The following is a 21,834-nucleotide window of genomic DNA, read 5'->3' as shown; positions in this document are numbered from 1 at the left end:
AGGTGTAGACTGGAAAAATTACTGATCATACGGGCTCAAAACTTAGCTATTAAATCTCCTTGTGTGCAGTTTTCGTAATTACTGAAGTAGATTCTGTCTGACTAGCTGAGGTGAACTGGAGGCTGATGAATGCAGTTATTGTGGCGTGTTCTGTACAAAAAGTATTTGCAATAAATGAACTTTGATGCTGCTAGAGTGTTACATCTAGTACTCCTTAGTTTGGTAGTTTGTGTTCTTCCAAAGCTGTGTGAGAACTGTACTCCTGGGACTTCTGTGTCCTTGCCAGTTCAGGGGTCTCAGCCAAAATCTGTTTGTTTTCTCAAGTTAGTTTTTGGGCAGCTCAGTTCCCTGAGTTTCATTTTGGATTTCAGTGCCACTTTGGCTGGACACAAGGGAAATGGCAGGAGGGTTTCTCATCTCCATCCTCTAGGATGGGCTCAGAAGTACTGATTTTTTGCAACAGCTAGTCATACTGAGTCACCTGTGCTGTCAGACTGTACCCTCTAGAGAAATATGTTTACTTTTACTCATTTAACCTTTTGTGCTATTTGCCATCTCTTTTTTGAACCAATGTTCCTCCTCAAAGCGATGGTCTTGGTTCTGCTCTGCTTTCCTATGAGAAATCTTACTGGAATTCTTTCAGTATGAGCAGCAGATCACAATACAACTCATCTGATGATGCAGTAAGTGTTCAGAGAAACATGATTCATTCTCAGAGGAATCTGATAGAAGTTGGGTAGGAGAGCAGCTGTCCAAAAACTGTAATGGCTCCTTTTCTCTATGCCCATAGCCTGGCAGTGAGCTAACTGGCTTAGAGTGACTAGGGTGAAGAGAAGCTTGCTACTCTTGTAGCGTCTTGTTTAGTGTCCATGTGCTAGAACAGTACTTGTATGTTTAGGGATTTTATCACGAGGCAAGCTGTGGTGGGAACTAACACACTAATCTAGATGTTTTCAGTGTATGCTCTGCTTTCATAGCAAAGGCAAAACTATTAGAATAGTAGCACAGTAAATTTATCCTTGGCCTTATTTCACAGTAATAGTCTAGGCAGGCAAATTCTCAGTCAATGAAGAGATAAAGAGCTCAACCACAGGATTGATTTTTCTGTAAATCAATTTTGTGTGCCTGATTCTTTATACTTCCTTTAAAATACAGGACATGGTGCCACCAGATGATTTTAGGTACCCTGACTTTTTGAAGCAGATCTGGACTGTGAATGAAATGTTTATTCAAAGATTGCTGGCTTTCCCATCAGGAAGACTTCCTGTAGAAATAGCTAAGTAAGTAATGTTGAGGAAAGGAGTTGTCTTTCATAATTTTACTTTTGAATTGAGTTTTGTACATATATAGTAAAGCTGTTTTTAATTACTGATTTTAAATTACATGCAGAGCTTTTTTACTCTGCTTTCATTGTTGTGCTTAGCAAGTTGTTTAGATCCTTTAGTCTGTGTCATCTCTGTCACAGTTTAGATGACTGTACAAGATTAAGTATCTAGTTGCACGTTGAAAAGTAACAGTTTATGGAGAAGAATATAAGAACAGCTCAAAGATAATTCCTTCTACTTCGATAAAGGAGGAGGCAAAGAAGTTAAAAAACAAGTGCAAGACTTGTCTTAAAACCTCCATTCAAGATTCAGTGCTTATCTAGTGCTGTTTAGTTCCATCCTTTGTATGATGTAATTTATTAGGGATTAAATACTGGGGTTTTTTTATTGCAAATGCTAGTTTGTAAAAAGAAAATAAATGTAACTGATTTCATATGAACAATTTCAGTGAGATTGATGGAACATTCTCCTCAGCTGGGTGCCTGAACGGGAGCTTTTTAGCTTTGAGGTAAGTGGTCAGGCTTTTAAACAAGTATTCCTGTGAACAGAATTGATAGTGACTGCCTTTCTAGTGTTTCTTGCTTCAGCTGTAACACCTTCCCAGCTTTGCAATCTCTTACTGTTACTCTGGTACCCACAGTTTAAACTTTTAGCTCCTTTACTGCCATATGGTTTGTCAGCTGGCCAAAGTGCAACAAGTCATCTGCCAGTCCTTGGCAGTGTGTGTCACCTGGCTGCTACCTCATCAGCAGCTAAACTCATTAAATCTCAGCCACAGGTTGTATGTAATTCAAGGGAAATATATTGTATTGGCTGGTTTAGGTCTTAGTGTTGTTATATTATTGTCTTGCAGTTAGAGGAGATTGTGTTTCGGTTTTGGTTTCTTTTTAGTTGCTTCAAAGGTGATACAAGAAATGAAATTCTGATACTGTGGTCACTGGTGTTAATTCCTTAGTTGGGCTAAAAATTCAAGGTGGAAAAACTAGCTGAGGATACACAATTCAGGTTTTTTTCTGTGTTGTTTTTTCTTTTTTTCTTCCTGCAGCAATGATGATCATTACAAAACCAGCACTAGATTCTCAGGGGTTGATATGAATGCTGCTAGACTACTGTTTCACAAACTTATACAGCCTGACCACGCTCATATATCACAACAGGTTTGTACAGCATATTTTCCTTACTTTTTGGCTTGTGTTTCTGCTTACACTTAACCAGAAATCCTGTTGTTATGCTTGCACTGATCCTTTTAATAACTTTCTTTACTCAATGATATCTCAACTGCAAATATGGAGAACTCTATTGTGACAATTAGGTAACACATCAGCATGGTTTATTTCATTATTTAATATACTGTCTTTTCTGAATGTGTAAAAGTCTACTTTAAACTCTTGATGATTGTTTGCTAAATAATTTTTAATCTAGTTTGCTAAATAATTTTTAATCTAGTTTTATCTCAAACTTGGTTTGAGTTCACAATTATATTAGAATCAACTGAATTTTCTGATTTATTGTAGGTGGCAGCTAGTTTGGAAAAGAACCTTATTCCCAAATTAACCAGTTCCTTGCCAGATGTTGAAGCTTTGAGGCTGTATCTCACTCTACCAGAATGCCCACTGATGAATGATGCTAACAATTTCACAACATTAGCTATTCCTTTTGGAGCAGCTATTCTAAACCTAGAGAAAGCTCCTCTGAAAGTTCTTGGTAAGAAACTTAATTACTTATTATTAAAACTAAGGATCTCCAGATAAAATAAATAGAAGTTTTATCAGTGAAGACACAGTCTCAGCAACCCGTGCTGTGTATTTACAGTCCTGTAGAATTCCCCACTGAGAAATTTAATGGTTAAAGTTGCTTGATATGTAAGAAAAACACCCCTTCTTTTCCTTCTGGGTGAGTTAACTGGCCATCCATATGAATTCGTCTGGTATTGTAATTTTTGGACTGATTCCATCTGAGAGGAATTAAACTGTAGTTCAGTGTATTTAGCGTGTGTCCTCACACTTGGAATATGATGTGACAAGGCAGCTAACAAGCTCTAAACAATTTACAGAAGTGTTGCAGGGCAGATGTTAAGTGGTCTTGGTTTTAACTGTAGCACTTGTTTCTTCTGATAGGTTCGTGTTTTCTCAGTGATCCTGAGTTACTGTCTTCAAGTAGGCCGCCTTTTTTTTTCACACTACTTGTTTAAGCCTTATTGTTGTGACTCTCATCACGTGAAATTCAGCTTTAAGTGTAGTGTTTTCAGTGTTAGTATCTCTGAGAGGGCACCTCCTTCTTCCTCAGTTGTTTTTTGCCTTGTAACCCGTCTTGTCTGTTTTTAGTAGTTTTTGGTGAGTGTGAAGAGCTTGTTTGCTGTAAAGAAAAGCAAGCTGGTTATTTTTTTAAAACTGGAAATCCCTTTTTTTTGTGTTTCTTCACTTCTCATTGCTCTCAGGACTGTATGCACAAGTCAGGGTTTCAGGGTTTGAGCCGTGTGTTTTTATGTCAGAAGTTACTCTGAGACTTGTGTACTCTGGATGAACTGGCTTAATAGACTAAAGAGTTGGTGCATAACAGAGCATTTAAACAGAAGTTTCATTATTTATACAAAGAGTGTGTTGTTAAAAATCTGAACCCCTTTTGCTGTGTTAAACTGTTACAGGTTTTTTGTTTTTCCTTAGTCTTTGGTAACTGACAAGTATACTTTCTAGCAGAGCAAGTGTTTTTGTTGGAAGAATAGCATAACATCAGCTTATGGTGGCAAGTACTAAGTTTGTGTGTTCACCCTTTGTTGACAGAAAATTGGTGGTCTGTACTTGAACCTCCCTTGTTTCTCAAGATAGTGGAACTCTACAAGGATGTTGTGGTCCACCTCTTGAAGCTGTGCAAGATGGGTGTTCCTGCTTCTGAAAGAAGAATACTTACCAACTTTCTACACACGGCTTTCAGAGTTCTGGAAATACTGCACAGAGTATGTTTACATTCATTTTAACTGTTTCTCTCTTTTTTTGTCAGCATCTGTGTGCTGTGTAGTTGTTACAAGAAGTTAATGAAGAGTTTTAAATGCTTAGACTTGAATTTACAGAGTTGTCTGTAGTTATGCCATCTGGACCTATGAACCTTTGGAATTCTGGATTCCAATCTGACATGGTGTTGGAATTGCCTATTTTCTTGGGAAGACAGACTGACCCAGTCAATTGCATATGAGAGCATGTTGGAAAGAATTGCCTCTTAACCTTGAAATTGCAGCAAACAAGATCACGAAGGGAAGATGAGAGCTAACTCTATTTTGAAGAAGAAAGATCTGCACAGTTTTACCAACACAATAATTCATTTTCTGACTTGTTTATTCCCTTTGTTAGAATTTTAACTTTATTCATAAAAACTAGTGGATTTATGAACTTTGAACAAAAATAGCCTAAAATCACTTGCAGTCATCAGACTTTGTACATCAGTGTATCCTCCAGTTGCTGATGAGGTTTTCCCTCCCACCCCCTATTCCTTTCCCTCTAGTTTGTTCTGTTCTTGTGGCATTAGGTGCTAAAAGAGCATTTTAGGCACTCTTCAAGGTGCTAGTCAAGTACTGTATTTATATAGTGTAGGAAAATGGGCCCAGGTGTCTAAATTGGGATGTTTGTGTGCTATATGTAACAGCCCTCCTCCCCAAGCTGTCAGAAAGAATGGAAAAGATTTCTGCTTTGGAAGATGGAATTGCTGTGCTATGGTGTGGTCAGCTTTTCTTTATTCTTCATGGAGACCATCAAATTAAGGCTGAGAGTAAGACTGTTTAGTAACTATCTTGTGTTAGAAGTGCGAGATGTCCATTACAGATTCCCATATGGAAAGCTGTTGGTATATAAAGAAATTATTACTTAGCTGCCTTAAGAATTTCTCTCACTGCTTGGGTTTGCAGTAGCTGCAGATCTTAACAGCTGAAGTTGATCTTAAGAGCTTAAAGCCTCATAATTGTGGAATTGTAATGTGGCTTACCAAAGTTCCTATTTTTTTTTTGTAACCCAACTTTGACTAATATGTGGCTACATTGTAGAAATAGTTAAGTTTGTACCAACCCTGCTGCCCAGCTATTTATATTGATATAGTCTTAATATTTAGCTGGTATGGACTCTGAAGTAAGAGGAAAAAATGGGGCAATGTCTCTGGGGTGTTTCACTGACTTAATATCTGGTGGTGTGTGGGGGGTGTTAGAGAAAAGTAGGCTTGGATTATCTGGTTATAAAGAAAGAACTGGAGAGCTTTTTGTTTAGGCAGCTGATGATGCTTAACAGTCCTTGGGAAAGGGAGTGTGTTAAGAAAATGTGGGTGCTTCTGAATTAAAATTGTACTGTAGAGATAAGCCTTTCTATAAAGTTCTTTTTCCACATCTCTCTCTTTTCCGAACTTAATGTTTTTTAATTGAAACTGTCCCTCTGGTCACATATAATAGAGATAATATGAATATTGTAATTTATAACAGTTTTCTTAAATGTGTGCAAGTACAGGAATAAATATTTCTTCCATTGAGATCCTATGAAGTTTCAAAGTGGCAACGCTGTATTGTGTGATGCCGTATGCTCAGTTAATCTTATTTTTCTTTGCATCTTAGATGGGATTCTAAATAATCCGTGTATCCATGTCTTTAACATTGTTTTTTCATTCCTGTACACTGTTGGTTTTCTATCATTTCTTTGGTATCTGTGGCTGATGTATGAAATTCTTGAAAAACTTGGAAAATGTCCTTTTGAAAGCTGCTACACAAAGTGCTAATAAAAAAAATTGCACTTCTTTAGGTAAATGAAAGAGGACAAGTTATCCAGTATGACAGATTTTACATTCATGAGATACAAGATTTGATAGATATCAGAAATGACTATGTCAACTGGGTCCAGCAGCAGGTATTTGGAATGGTAAGTTGTGGTGGTTTTTCCTGTTGTTTTTTTTTCCACACTGCCCCCTCCATGTTTTTGTTTTTGTTTTGTCCCTCAAGAAACCCATAGATTCCCTAGATAATGTGCACTTTCTTCTCAAAAATATCTTTACAGGTCACTGATTGTGAGCAGACTCATGTCAGGTACTAGCTGAGGAAAAATTGTTACATAGGTGTGCTTCTTGTAGGGTATGATTTTTAGGGTTGACACTGGTCCACATTTTAATTCATTAATTAAAAAGTGATTTAGAATGCTGGTAGTTGACACTTGCCAGGTCAAGGAAACTTAGGAAATTATAGGAAAACATCCAGACTGACCTGAATTGCTATATAAGATTGGTTCGGTCAATGCAAAAGCTGAGCCTGTCTTGGAAAACTAAGTCTAGAAGTGTGAAGAAATTACAGGGCACAGATAACTAACATAATTTTCTACTTGGAGTGTAGCAACAAGAGCTGACATAATTAATTCTTGGATCTGTAAACAGAAGAGTGGTCAGTGGGACTAAATTAATGACTGCAGAGAATTAGTGCTGGATAGGATTTTGCCACACACCACTTGGACTTAGGTTTTGAAAGACTATTGAGTAAGTTAAAATGCTTTCTCTAGCCACCTGTATTTAATCTTTTGCAGCAGTCAGTACCTGGAAGGTCCTGAACATGGGAGACCTACTTTTGTTGTATTTTATGGATACACAGCAAGTGATGCTGTCTGTCCAAGAATGAAAATTGCAGTGTAAAATAACAACAGCGGAGAGACTGGGGAGAGTAAGGAAATAAGAGTCAGTTTTGGCAGTTGTGACAGACATTGTTTCAGCTGAGCTTGTCTGAAAAAGTAACTGGTGTGTGGTGTAGGCTCATGTGCGTAGCTAAGAGGGGTGGTATCCTAAGTGAGATGTAGAAGCTGGGGACTAGGCTTGCAGTGCCTTGGAACTAGAGACAGGTTGTATATTTGGAAGAGAGGGGTATGCCAGTGAAGCGTATGGAAGCAGTGGAATGTAAAAGATGCTGGCTCTTGCAGCTGGGCTTTGAATTGATGTAAAAAATCCCCAAAATTGCATATGTCGTGATCAGAGAAGAAAGTACTCAAAATGAGAAAAGGAGAGCTGGGAAATGGCTGTGTAATCAAAGTTGTATGGGCAGTTTGTTAGGGAAATCGGAACATTAAGCAGTTCCTTGATGTTACTGAGAAAACACTAGATACTGGATTTCCTTTGAATCATGATGATTTTGTTGTGCATTTGTGCTGGTTTCATGTTCAGCTGAAAAAGTTACATTATTATAGGACTGACAGATATTCCACGACCTTAGATTTCCCTTGTAAATGGGTTTGATGCCCTTTTCCTGTCCTCATGTCCACTAGTTTGCTGTGTTGTTTTCAAAATAGTGAGGAAACCCTACTTGCCAAGTGAACCAGTAATAATGAATCAAAATTTCTTTTGCTAGTTTATTGTCATAACCTGAAACAAAACCGTGTCCTCAGTTTCTTAACTAAAATCTAGAGGGGAAAATGTAGGATAAGAGAATCTCAGAAGAATTCAGAGTATTCTCAGGGACAAACTCAGAAGGAAAAACCTTGTTCTTTCAGCATGAGTGGGGGAAAAGTGAAGGTGCTGAATAATGAACTGTTGATTTGAAGACCTGGTGTTGAGATATGACTAAAGCAGTTTAGAAAAACTGAATTAGGAATAAATAGCAGTAGATACAGTAAGAGTACAAAATTGCATAAATCTGTGGCAGTTGGGGTTCTCTAATCTGATGTTTCATGTAGGAGTTGGGGATATAGATAGAAAGCCAAGTATTCTGGCCATAGATGTCTACATATTTGACTTCTGACTCTTATGGTAAAATCTAAAATTTGTTAGTCTGTCATTATCTTTTATTCTTTCTCTGTTTTCTGCCTGCTGGGTGGCAATGAACTTAGCTTTCAGCAGAGGATTGGGAGGGTTCTGTGGCACTAGATGGATAACTTGGTTTCAGAGCAGTTGATCTAGCTTGTTGTGGAAGTCTCCACACTCCCAGCCATTTCTAATGGTCTGTCTCAGAATTCAGGGGTCAATTGCTTATATCTTAATGTAGACCTAAGTGATTCTTGAGATTTTAGGAAAAGTGCTGGCATTCTTCTGTATTTCAAAATATTTACTCATTAGAAGTGTTTTGCATGTAATTTGACATGCTGCAGTCATTTGAAAAGCAAAATACACAGATAAAAGCAAAGGCAAATTATTTAGAGTGTGAAAGTAAACACTTAAAATGTTTAACGTTTTGCATCCAAAAAAAGATGATACTTCAATGGTAATTTTTTAAAAGATTGATAAATAAGGTGATGGAAGGCATACTTGTTTGGTAAGTTAAATAGGATGTTTATGGTTGGTATTTATTTCTCAACAAACATTCTCTTGGGGGGAGGCTGTAGATAAATATTTTAAGTCTGTATCAGAGGTGAACAATTAATGCAGACACTAATGCTGCTTTTTCATCTTAATTATTGCTGCCTTTGTGCAAATGCTGTCATAGGATGTCAACCATGGATTAACTGAGGTAAGATTGGTTGTAGTTGGATTTCTTGTGAAGAATGTGAGGAAATCAGAAATATGAGTGTCAAGGATTGTCTGATGTGTTTTATTTGGCATAAAGCTTTTAAATTAGCATGGGTCTAATCTGAAAAGGTTTTTGTGGGGCAAAAATAATTATTTCTGTTGTAAATTCAGCGCAGCATTTGAAAACAAGGACTACTTTGCTGATGTCTACTTGCTCTATTAAAAGTTCTGAAATGAAAATGTACTAAGTGAGAGTGTTGTTCGTGTGTGTTTTGGGCTTGTTGTTGTTGAAGTACTAAACAACTGAAAATCTGCTTGATTTTCCTAAGATGCTTTTGTCCTGCATTGACAATTAGTAAAGACTTCTTTCTCTTTTCAATAAAATACATGTATTAAATTGCTATTGCAATGGCTTCTTTAACCGTGGTTGGTTTTTGTTAGATAAGCAGAGATATGACATGGTTCTTTTTTTATTTCTAGTTAACAGATATTCCTATCACAATTTGCACATACCCATTTGTATTTGATGCCCAGGCAAAAACAACTCTTCTACAAACAGATGCAGTCATCCAGATGCAGGTAAGAGTCTCATTTTTTAAGGTAATGAATATAATTAATATTTTTTAGTGTTTGGGGTTTTTTTTGTTCTTTTAGCTGGAGGTCTGGGGGTTGCCACTGGGTGTTGGGTTGGGGTTTTTTAGGCTTTTTTGTTTAAACTCTGTAATCTCTTAATGAGAATGAGTGGGCTAGTTTTAATCTTGGGGGATGTACATGATAGAGTTTTTTTGTGAATTTGGGATCTCATTGAAAGTGTTAAATAACTGATTTTCCTTTCATCTATGAGATGGATTTTTTGTGGTGTTGACAACCCATAGTACAGGTAACCCAACCATGACTGCAAACCAAAAAACAGCTCCACATAAGAGCAGGGGTTAAGTGATTCATGTATAAAGGCCAAAGCTGGAGATTAGTCTGTCTTGTTAGAAGCAGCAGCCAGTTACGGTTCCTTTTAATTTATAATCTTGCTGGGATTTAGGAGTTAGTGCTATTCTTAAGACTGGTAGTATCAGAGGAGCAACACATTGGCACCATGTGAATATCTAGTGCACACCTTGTTTCTCATTGCATCTGTTGTGCCACCTCCGAAGTGCTGCTGAACTCTGAAATATGAAACGTGCCTGCAAGACAGTAGAAAAGAAGTTTATCTTGAAAATCAAGCATCTACTTGGGATGGTGTGAGTAGGTTTTGCAGCAGTTTTGGGCTCTTTTGCTGTTAAAAGCAATTACATGATGATTTTTTTCTGCTTCTGTTTTAACTAGAGAATTTACTAGAAATTAGATTACTTGATACAAATAATTACTTTCTTGACCCATAACTCTTGTCTAGAGAGAGATACAATAGACAAACCTAAGGTAACTTAGAGAATCTTCTGTTGTCATGATTCTCTTGGTAGAGCTGAAACCAGTGTGATATGGTGAGCTGTAATTGTGTTCAGTGTTTTGAATTTTTTTTCATAAACATAATCCATACCAGTTCAGTTGCTGTAGGGCTGTAGTCATATTATTAAAAAGGAAAGGAAGCATAGAGGGCAAAAAACTGTAAAAGTAAGAGCAGTAAGAGCACCAGCCCCCTCCCTGTATTTACAGTGTTTAATATAATAAAAATTACTGTTCTCAGTCTGAAGTTAAATGGAGGAGGTAAGTCATGGTCAAGTAAGGTGCTTATGCAGAAAAAATGCTAGCTTGGCTTTATAGTTCATAGTACACATGGTTTCTTATGCCTTTGAAAATTTATATACCCAGACTGTGCAAACATTTGATGAGTTCAGGGAAATGTTCACATTGAATGTTTCTATTAACAATATTACCTAGTAATAAAACACATGGACTTTCAAGAGTTCTACACCGTATTAAGAACATTTGCAGCAGTATTTTGGTTTTGAACAGTTGTAGTACAGAAATTATTGCACAAATGAAACAGATAAACAGATGAATTTTCATTCTGTGAATTAGCTTTAATGGAGGTTTTCATGCCAAACTTTCATTGAACAGCTCACTCTTTGTTACATGAAGTGTAGCCTTTTTATTTTTTTTGCCTTAGTTACTGAAAATATTTTGACTGAAAAGTCAATACCTGTATTCTACAACTTTCCTGAACATTAGCATTGATGAGGCTAATAGGTAAAGGAAAAATGTTTCCTGAGATAAAAGGAATATGAAGCAAATTTGGGCAAACTCAGAAGCTCTCATAATAGCTTCACCCATTCATGTCTTCTGCAGATTTTAAGATAAGTCTGATGGACGTCTGATGTTGACAGCAATCTTACCCTAGTTACTGACACTTTCACTTTGGTTTTTTTCCAGATAGCTGTTGATCAGGCTCACAGGCAGAATTTATCTTCTCTCTTTCTGCCAGTATTTGAGTCTGTCAACCCATGCCTGATACTAATGGTACGGAGAGACAATATTGTAGGAGATGCTGTGGAAGTCCTAAGGAAAACCAAAAATGTGGACTACAAGAAGCCACTCAAGGTATTGTCAGCACATACTGCTCAGTGTCTTTCACTGACATGCAAGAAATCAAAAGTATTTGTGGACAAATCTTGTTTCACAACCCATTTTTGATTCAGTGCTAATTGAATTGTGTGTTTCAGGTTATTTTTGTAGGGGAAGAAGCTGTTGATGCTGGAGGTGTTCGCAAAGAATTTTTTTTGCTCATTATGAGGGAGTTGCTAGATCCCAAATATGGAATGTTCAGGTACTATGAAGAGTCCAGGCTGATCTGGTTCTCTGATAAGGTAGGGTCCCATCTGTAGCCATTACTGTTCTTTAGCTGGCAGTATTTATATGAATAGTGTATGAACCTAGTAGTTTGTGGTGGTTTTATTTCAAGAGGGGAAGCTGGAAGAAGTACTCTCAAAACATGTTTATTTTTGTCATTGTTAGATCCAAACTTTCCACTTCTGTTTTTCCCCACGCCACACTTACCCCTACCGGTTGTCCCCAACCCTGACAAGTTCAGTAGGAAGGAGTGCCAGGCAGAATGAACTGATTCAAAGAGCAGAATCAGTAAAACAAGGCTGCAGAGAACAATACTGGAAGTGTCATGTTGAACAGGTCTTTCTTTATGGGTGCATTTGAAGGTAGTCATCTGGTCATACATAATCAAAAATTTTGATCATTGACTTTTTAGTCCTTCAGAGAAGAACACTGACTAGGGTAGCTGTGTCCCAAGTCTCTGAATGCTAACATTTCCATGCTTGTGTTTTAAATCTCCAAGGGACTCAGTAGTGAAGTCCTTCTTCCTCCTCCCCAGAATTGACATATTTAAGCACTGAACAGTGGAATAACAAATCTCTAACAAAAATGGAATCCTGTTGCATGTTATCAGCAGCATGCATTGCTTTTGGGTTTTTTTAAGTAGAAAGAGTTCTGTTTCCTTGGTTTTCAGTGTCTCTCTCAGGTGGTTAAAACAGTCCTGTTCTCCTTAGTATTTGTAGATACATATACATACATAAAACAGAAATGAAACTCACTCAGATTACACTACACTGTATGCTGCTTTTTCTGGACTCTGTAAGATTAAAATAACTTCTTTTAAACCATTTTGTCTGTTTTCTCTTCTTAGACCTTTGAAGACAGTGACTTGTTTCATTTGATAGGTGTTGTCTGTGGGCTAGCAATATATAATTTTACTATTGTAGACCTTCATTTCCCTTTGGCTTTGTACAAAAAGTTGTTGAATAAGAAACCATCCCTCGATGACTTAAAAGAGATGATGCCAGATGTTGGCAGGTAAGCAAGAGAGAAAGATGAGTGTTACTAGGAGTTATTTTTTAATTGAATATTTTCATTTAAGAACATAAAGGAAATGTGTTATTTTCACACTAGCAGGATAAACAGTTCAGAGTAACTTCCAGCCATCCCTATAATTTGAGAAAGGACCCATGCTGTTGTTTAACACCTGCTTGGTTTTTCTATTTGTGTATCCTGTTTAATTATAAAAATTTTAGGGGAAAATAGTATTTGAAATTCAAAACCTTTGATTTTTAGCCACTAATTTTATAAGCCTAAGTGTGACCATAGTTTTAGTTCTGAACAACTTATTTAGTCCATCAAGGAAAAGTTTTTGCTTATTTCAGGAACAAATACATACTAAATATCAGCCCTTGAGCAGGGATTTGAGCAGCACTGACATGTAAGAGGTTCAAACAAGCAGAAATGGATGCTTGATGGCTTCACTTTAATGAGTGCTGAAGTTTTGATAGATTCAATGAGAAATCCAACAAGTTAATGGGAGAGCATGTCAGTGGTTATTAAGTACCTACCACCTCTGGTTTTGGGAATCCCTGAGCTTAACACTAAGATATGAACCTTCTTTCTTCACACCTGGAGATAATTAACAGGAAAGAACACTTCAAGTCATAGCAATTGCTTGAGATTTCCCAGTACTGCACAAGGTTCAAGTCAATGAATTAACAGTAGAAAGATGTCATTTTTTCATTTAATTTTTTTAACTGTAATTATCAAAGCTTAAAGAAAATAAGGAAAATAAGTTCATCTTTCTTTCCACTGGTACAAATGCTTCTTAACTTATTTTGCAGGGGTATGCAACAGTTACTGGACTATCCAGAGGATGACATAGAAGAAGCATTTTGTCTTAACTTTACTGTAAGTTGTATGCAGTGCTTATATAAGTGTATGTATTGTGTTTATTTAGTATTTCTTATGAAGCTTATACCACCTGGTGTAACTGCCTCTGCAGGAGTGTTTGAACACAGGCATCAGTTTTTGATTGCTCTGAATTTTAGCATCTTCTGTCTGCCTTTACCTACCACTAGCTCCCATTATTTCCTGTTAGCTAAATGGTGGGAAAAAGTACTCTAAATCTGCAAATAAATTTTATATTGGTTTTGTTTGTCTTAAATAGATCACGGTGGAAAATTTTGGTACTACAGAAATTAAGGAGCTTGTTCCTAATGGTGCTGACATTCCTGTAGTCAAACAAAATAGGTGAGTTTTATGGGTTACAGGGTTGCTGTCTGCCTTGGGAATGGAACTGGGCTGCTGTAAATATCCTTTGCCAAGCTGTTAAACTAATGTTGGAGTCAAAACTACTTTGCCTGTTTTTCCAAGCTGTTCTCATGTGTGTTGTTAAAATAGCTGTTGTATGTAAGGGTTTGTCAGCTGTAGAAAGCCTGTCTAATCAGAATATGTAATACTTCTTTCAGTTGTGAGCACAGAAGTATTTTGAAGCTTTTCAGGGCCCATTTTGACTACATGGTCTCCGTTTTGTAAGATGAAATATGGTTGTGGTTCTGCAGGAAGTTATCTGGAATTGGAATTTAGTTGAGTAATGATGAAAACTCCAACCTAGATGCCATCATGTGGCAACTGTTAATAGATGAAATATTTCAGAGAAGTCTTCCCCTTGTAGAGCAGAAATAACACTAGATACCAGAAGAGTGTGAGGGGGTGTGTTTTTTCCTTTGGTCGAGGACTGTGTTAGTTCTACTTGACAAAGCAGCCTCTCCCACCCTTTGTTACCTTTCTGTTCTGAAGGACAGGCTTAATAGTCTGGTGGTGCTTTTGTCCCTTTTTGTAGAATACTACCATTTTCCTGTCTCTCTGTCCATTCCCCTCATGTATTTCTTTCTGTTTTTTACTCTTTGTGGATTCTCTGTGCTTTTTCTTCTCCCAGAGTAAAAAGCAGGCACTGTGAGAACAGAACACACCTGGGCCCTGCAGGATAGGAATCAGGGAGAGAATACGCGTCGAGGCCTGTTCTGGGGGACAAATGTTTTGGGCAATGTTCTCTGTAACTGCCTAGGTCTGCTGTAGGGAAAAGAGCTGATAGAAGATTCTGAGGGTATCAGAAAGCTGCACGTAGCCATGTGCAGTTAATAGTGTCTGCCACAGTGGAGTGATTTTTATTCTGCCATCAAGAGCTGCAGTCACCACCTATACCTGTCCCCCTTTTTTTTTGTTGTTGTTTTTAACTCCCTGGCTTGCAGGTGAGGATTTGTGATACTTAAACATTATAGCTTAGAAGGTGGTTTGGTGTTCTGATCACAAAGTGACAGTAAAATTGGAGGTGAATTACAAGAAAGCTTAAAGGTGCTCATGGAACGAATGCTGCCCTGTCATTGCGTGTTGCAGCAGTGGAGAATCCCTGTTTCTTGAGATCCTAATATTTCATGATGCTTTAATTGAGTTTAAAAAATACTAATGTAAAGTAGAATAATGCTAATTAGTTTATTACAATTAATTTTCTTTGGAGCAGCCTTTCCTTCTATTGTTAGTATTACACAAGTTACCTGCCTTTCTGCTAATTACATACTGTGCACAAAGTGGTTATCTCATAGAGTGCTGGAGGAGGAGGAACATGAGTCACCACTTTGTGCTCATCTCCAGTGTTTTCTGTTCAGCAACTTTAAGAAATGTATCATCAAGTTTTGTTTAGATAACTTTTTAAATATTGGTGATGTTATTCAAATACTGTGGATGTTGTTCAAATAATGTGAGCTTTCACAGAGAAAGTATGTTGATGGGGTGACTGTAACTGTAGCTGGTCACCCTGCCAGTGTAGAAACAAACAGTATTAACTCGGGGTCATTAAAATGGTAATTAAAAAAAAAACCAAACATATTCATAAATGCTGTGTCACATCAAGGAGTTTTAGTTTGCTTCTCAATTGCTGCAGAAAGTGATGTTTCCAACAAGAGAAGAGAAGTCCTTGTACTGCAGCACAGATAATAGGCAGTCCTTTTTTCAGTATCCTAGCTCCTTTGCCCTGATCTTTCTGCTGAATAGGACTTCTGAAGTGGGTGTGTGTTTTCAGTGCAGATGTGTGCTCATCTCTTTAATTAAAAATACAACAGTGAGTTTGGCCAGTTGGTTTCAGGACACTGCATGTAACTCAAGCAGTGCGCACAAGTAAGATACGTGTTTATAGTGCCTGAAATGACTGACAGTAAATGTTACTGGTTTTATGTTGCACGTTATAGACTCTATCTTGGGGGGCATGGTGGGGAAACACATGTATGTTCCATCTTCCTTGAAGATGTCTTCACTGTGGCTGTAACATGAAGCAGACAATATATTAAGGTTCCTTTTTGCTCAACTTCCAGTGCTGTGTTCTATCCAGAAATGGCTACTGTTTTATTGCTGGAAGAGTGATGTGCTTCCCAACCCCAACTTAATTCCTTTTCTTCTTTGTACAGGCAGGATTTTGTAGATGCATATGTGGATTACATCTTCAACAAATCTGTGGCTTCCTTGTTCAGTGCATTCCATGCAGGCTTCCACAAAGTATGTGGAGGTAAAGTTCTTCAGCTTTTTCAGCCCAGTGAGTTACAGGCAATGGTGATTGGCAACACAAACTACGACTGGAAAGAACTGGAGAAGGTAAGTACCATAGTTAGCTCTTTTATTTCATATAACTTTAATTTCAAGATGAAAAAGCAAAATCTTTCAAGTGTCCTTTTTAGCTCTGCTTTAATTAATATTACTTCAGCCTTGAGCAGATTGCCTGTATGAGTGAAGAACTTTTAAATACATATTAGGGAATTAAGACACTGAAATATTATTTACCTTCCTGCTTAAAATTTTCCATCTAATTTCTGAAGGAAATCAGATTTAGGAGAGGAAGAAAAACCCAAAGAACCAAAAGGCAGCTGTATGCAGTGTATTCTGTTAGAAGAGGGAAAGTAAACAAAATGTACAAAGTTAAAAAACAAGTGAATATGCTTGATTGCCAAAACCTGCTGTGAAACTTCCTCACAACTGTTGCAATGAGAAGTGCTTTGGAGTACACAATTCCAATTTGGAATCTGCCCTCATGGGTTAAGTCAGACTGAACAGCTGAGGAAAATTGACCAGGGAAAAGAGTAACACCTCACTTTAGTGTCCTGACGTCAGATTGTACTACTAGTTCTACCTGCAAACAGTAACATTCTTTCCTGCTCATTTTAGAATACAGAATACAAAGGAGAATACTGGGCAGACCATCCTACAATTAAAATATTCTGGGAGGTGTTTCATGAGTTGTCTTTAGAGAAGAAGAAACAGTTTTTGCGTAAGTATTTGAAGCTGCTTGGCAGAATTTGCTGACTTGAATTAGGCTGAACAGGATCACCATGATTTCAGGCTCTTGCTATGAGAGCAAATGTAAGTATTGGTCTGTAATGAACTTTATTTGGAAGAAACAAAAAGGTTACAGTAGGAGAAATTGATTATGAGCTTGTCTCTGATTTTGTGGGGGTTGCCCTGGTTAATTCTAGGTGGCGGCAGTTAGAAGATCACAGTAGACTGGAACAGCATTGTAACAGTAAAATGGAGGGGAGGGGGGGAAAAGAAGACCCAAACACACAAAAAAACCCAACAACCTAAATTGCTAGTGTAATTTATCTGATGACTAGGAAGTTTTTTCTGTGTTTTGACGTAAGGTTCACATCCTCTAGCTTTTTCATTGCACATAGGTGGGATTTTTTGAGTAGTAACTGATAGTAAATACCTCTAAGTATGGATCTAAGTGGAAACGTACTGGGGAAAAAAACAAAGTTATGGAAGCTTCCTGCTAACAAGCTTTTGTTGAGAATAGCTCATAAAATAGTTTCCAGTTCAGAGAAATTTCTTCTTGAACAGAATAATTCTACGTATTTCCAACGTGCTTGTAAGTGCTCAGTAAAGGCATAACACGTGGATTTTAAGTAAATCCTACTCGCTTTTTTGAGCACTACTTGGTTTCATATGCTAAAATGAAATGTTTTCCGTAATATATCACTTAGTGAAGCCGTTATTCCTTGTTTTTTAAACTTACAAGAACAACTACAGTTGCTAACCAATAACTAAAAAATGCAAGGATTAGAACTGCATATCTGATGTATACAGTGTGTCTTGAACTACTCTGAAGACTTTGTTTCTTTTTCTTGGCAGTGTTTCTCACAGGCAGCGATCGTATTCCAATTCTTGGAATGAAGTGTCTTAAACTAGTCATCCAACCAACAGGAGGTGGAGAAGGTTACCTTCCGGTAGCTCACACTTGCTTTAATCTTCTTGACCTTCCAAAATACACAGATAAAGAAACCCTAAAATCTAAGTTGATCCAGGCTATAGATCACTACGAAGGTTTCAGTTTAGTATAACTTCAGAAATGAGAGTTCTGTGTAACGTGGGATCATTAAACTAACTTTTTGTGTCTTTCTTGTGGTGGTAAATTCAGTGGATTAAATGATGGAGTTGATAATATAACTGATTATTTGCAAAAAGGTTCAGTGGTATGGATATACATGAGAGCCAAAAAAACATTGACAAAAAATGAGGAACTGTTTTAATACATACCTTCGTGTACAGAACCATGTGGATTTTGCCATCTGACAATAAAAACCCGAGCAAGTATTGTGAACGGGAGTCAAGTTTCACTAACATGAATTAACATTTTACCTTATGCAAACAATTTGGTGTGTGAGTGCATGAGAGACTTGCTTAAGTTTTTCAAATCACTTAGTAAGAACGTGTAACTTTTTCCCTCATTAATTCACTTGTTAACTTTTCATTTTGTAAATAATAAATTTTTGTGATAAAATAATTATGTTCCAATAGCAGTATAGTTTCTATTGCTTGTAATTGAATATGAGCTTATTTTATGGCTTTTAACAAAAAAGTGACTACTCTGATTTCTGAAGATATATTTTTCTGGTTTGTTTTAAGAACCTTAATGATGAAAGTGATTGTTTAAGAGACATGCATCTTCACAATGTACAATCCATGAAGCAGTCACTTAGTGCTGAGACAAAACTGCATTCAATGGCATTTTTAATGTGGACAAGCTGACTCAATACTCTGTTTTATTTTTAAGGACTGGTTCTGTAATTAAGTGGATGCCATTATAAAAAGTTAATTTATCATTTGAAACCTCTGCAGCCATAAGTCAAGAAGACAGCTTAAAAGAAAAGATGCACCAGACAATTGTTGCTGTCAAGAGGTTAAACGTTTATTTTTAAATACCAGAAGCATAGTTTATGGTTTCTGATAGAATTTTCACTTTTTTCCAGACAAATGCATTTGAAATAACTCTTTAACACCCCCTTCCCTTTTCTTAAGATTTTATTTTTAGTATAATTGCCCTGAAACAATTGTGCTTAGCTGGACACTTTCGGATTTGACTTTCCTTCTCTGGTTAAATTCCAGATTTTGTGGTGTTAATGCATATGTGACTTGCAGCTGTGAAACAAATATTTATTTTTTTTAGATTTTTAAATGCAGTGAAAAAATTCAAGCTATAATAAAATACTTGAATGAAAACCTTTGTTGGTTGATGTGTATGGATGCTTGCATCATGGCTGTATCTTCAGTTGGAGGGCAAGTTGTCATGCGTTAAGTACACTGAGGATACCAAGACCACACTGGAAAAGCAGGGAAATTAATTTATTGTAATACATTGTGTAACAGGCACTTTCTGTGCTGGCAGTAGGTGTGGATATAATACCAAGCAGTCAGTACAGTTAAAATCATTCTTCTTTCCTTAACACTGTGTTTTTACAGCTTTCTTAGGAAGCGTAAGCTCTAGTAATCTCTGCACATACAGCCCATATTCCATCTCTTCCAACGTTAGTTACCTGGCTGGGAAATACTCCCTCTTGTGAAAACAAGAAACCAACAAATACTAAAGCAGCCTAATCTTACTATGTATGGAAGAAAGAAAAGGAGAAAAGAAAAAGGAAAAAAAAAAAAAGAAAAGCTTTACGCCTTCATTTTACCAGGTAATATTAAAATTATTTTTAAATTATGAAACACTGAGATTGCAAAGTCAATATTCAAAATTAGGAAGTGGTATTGTATAGCAGTCATTTCCTTTTATTTCCTTGTGTATTTTTACATGATCAGGTGCTAGTTTTGTGTTCAGTTGTGCAGGTGCAAGTCTAATTTAGCACCAGTCATCTAAACCCAGCACTATGTATTTAATTTCCCTGTGGGACTTTGGTTTTTGCTGTCTTGGCTTTTTCATCAATATCAGTATTGATCTGAAAGATGAGTAATAGCCTTATTCTGTAGCTGAGGGGGTCTGAGACAATTAAAGCCACAGTTACTGAACACAGCATTTTTGGTGTCCAGTTTAGTATAGAGAACTTAGATTTCCTTTGTCCTTGAAGTGCAGTTATTATTGACTAAAATTGCTGTGGTGACAACTTCATGTTGCTGCAAATGTTTTTTTAGCAACAGCAGGATGTGCTTAGTGTCTTGGACTGTTAGTGGGCACAGGTGAGTGTTGGGGGGTGTTGAATGGTTGGTTAAATGTCATGCTAAGAGCCCCCTGGCAGAGCAGGGCTGGAGTCACTTTCCTCAGGACAGCATTCACCTGAGACTTGTGCAGTTTGGGCCTTTGCTTTATCCACCTCTGCAAGAAGTGGAGTTGGGTCCTGCAGAGCATGATCATATTTGTTAAATGTTCCTGGTTATCTTACAAGTGTTAACTCAGTCTGTGCAGTGGGACAGGCAAAACAGACATTAGCTACATAACAAGGTAAAAGACTAGAACAATTGCTAGTAATTGTATTATTTCTGTCAAGCAGTTTAATACTTTCTGCAGTAGTTACTTGCCATTAGTTGTGTTAACAGTGGTAACAGGCCTGTGAAGAATCTCTGCAGATGTTGTACACTCCTCTGGTTGGACAGTGGTGGGCAGCAGGAGGTGCTTTCTCTTTCCTGGCTGAAGTAGCATTCTGCATGTAAGATTTTGTGCTGTGTGTCATGCAAGAAAGGGGGGAAAAAATACCTTCCGTCCTGTGCTTAGCTGAAATTTAATGACCCATGGGGTCATAGAATAATTTTGTTTGGAAAAGACCTTGAAGATCATCAAATACAACCGTTAACCTGGCACTGCCAAGGTGTGCTGTTAATGAAGGGCCTTCCTCTTGGTCAAATCTCCAGTTAATCAGAGAAGCTTGCATCAAAAACACTAAAATGGAGTGGGGGGAGAAGAGATCTGTTTCTCCTGAAGAGACAGTTGCTATTGCTTACCAAGTGGGTGTTTCCTAGTTGGTAGGTCAGTGTGGGATTTGGGTGAACTAATCAGCAGGCTCCTGTTCTTGCCTTTGGAGGTGCAGTTCAGGTTTGTGTTGCTCAGTTTGGAGCAGTAACTTGAACCTTACCTGGACCTTGGAAGGCCACAGCCAGGTTGAGTGCTGCACCTTGGAGCCCCAATAAATTAATCCTCTTGACTATTTTCCTGGAATACCTACACGCTTAATAGAATAACATGACCAGCCTTAATTTCTGTACACTTGAGATCCCTGACCCTTTGACTAAGTTCTCAGTTTTTTCCTTGAGGAAAGGAGCTTGTTCACACCTTGTGCACTTTACTCAGCTCTGGGCTGCTTCTTACACTGACTTCTTGGAAGTGGAGAGCACTGAACTAACTGCAACTCTGCCTGCTCGTTTCTGCAGTGGTGCAGAAATTATCTCTTATTTTCTGGCAAAACTAGGAGGAAAAAAAGCATCTAACCCACCTTGTGGCATTATCGTAGGCCTGTGAGAACTGTGTGCAAGTGTGGTCTGTACAGACCTGCTGCCCTCTTGTTACCAGCAGCCTGAACAGCCCGCGTTCCTGCACCTCCCTTGGCTTCCAGCAGGATTGTTCGTTTACAAAACAGGCCTGTAACGGGTTTCTGATGCTTGGAGTGTGACCAAAGGACTTGTGCGGCCACCTTGAGCCCAGCACACACATGGAATTGCCTTCCCTGGGCCGGGGCAGAGCTGGCAGCCTCTACCTCCGAAAGAACCACTTCCTACAAACGCTCTATTTGCCAGCTCCGCAAATAACGCTCCAGGTGGAACTCGCGTCCTTCATTTGCGGCTGAATCCCGCACCCCGGCTTGGGGTGGCTGGAGCAGCCTGTCGTGCCGGGCTGCGGGCCGGGGCTTCTTCCCCCTTGGAGCCGGGCGGGAAGCGCCTTCGCACCCGCCTCGGGATCCCCTCAGGATCCCCTCAGGATCCCCTCAGGCCGCCTCCCCTCGCCCGCCGGCCCGCACAGCCCCATGCCCCGCAGCCAGCGCCGGGCCCGGGC

General features: G+C 38.1%; 1 protein-coding gene across 3 annotated transcripts in view; it reads left to right on the top strand.

Moving 5' to 3' along the window:
• HERC4 (HECT and RLD domain containing E3 ubiquitin protein ligase 4) overlaps window positions 1-19,063 on the top strand; it is a 31,977-nt gene extending 12,914 nt beyond the window's left edge. The window contains exons 9-24 of one of the 3 annotated variants that reach the window (XM_009994848.1): window positions 1,156-1,280; window positions 1,774-1,833; window positions 2,371-2,482; window positions 2,840-3,029; window positions 4,106-4,278; window positions 6,095-6,211; window positions 8,746-8,769; window positions 9,249-9,347; window positions 11,133-11,300; window positions 11,423-11,566; window positions 12,397-12,563; window positions 13,373-13,439; window positions 13,699-13,781; window positions 15,992-16,175; window positions 16,743-16,845; window positions 17,706-19,063. In XM_009994848.1, coding sequence (XP_009993150.1) covers window positions 1,156-1,280; window positions 1,774-1,833; window positions 2,371-2,482; window positions 2,840-3,029; window positions 4,106-4,278; window positions 6,095-6,211; window positions 8,746-8,769; window positions 9,249-9,347; window positions 11,133-11,300; window positions 11,423-11,566; window positions 12,397-12,563; window positions 13,373-13,439; window positions 13,699-13,781; window positions 15,992-16,175; window positions 16,743-16,845; window positions 17,706-17,914 — 2,025 coding nt within the window. In that variant the 3' untranslated portion in view covers window positions 17,915-19,063. The remainder of the gene's footprint in view (window positions 1-1,155; window positions 1,281-1,773; window positions 1,834-2,370; window positions 2,483-2,839; window positions 3,030-4,105; window positions 4,279-6,094; window positions 6,212-8,745; window positions 8,770-9,248; window positions 9,348-11,132; window positions 11,301-11,422; window positions 11,567-12,396; window positions 12,564-13,372; window positions 13,440-13,698; window positions 13,782-15,991; window positions 16,176-16,742; window positions 16,846-17,705) is intronic. The other 2 variants (XM_009994849.1, XM_009994850.1) reach the window with 2 other exon arrangements.
• Window positions 19,064-21,834: the final 2,771 nt, after the last annotated feature.

The sequence above is a fragment of the Chaetura pelagica genome, unplaced genomic scaffold, assembly GCF_000747805.2.
Source record: "Chaetura pelagica isolate M959 unplaced genomic scaffold, ChaPel_1.0 scaffold112, whole genome shotgun sequence".
In the NCBI taxonomy this organism is placed as follows: domain Eukaryota; kingdom Metazoa; phylum Chordata; class Aves; order Apodiformes; family Apodidae; genus Chaetura; species Chaetura pelagica.
Note: the sequence above shows the minus strand (reverse complement) of the source record. Positions and strands in the feature narration are given on the sequence as shown.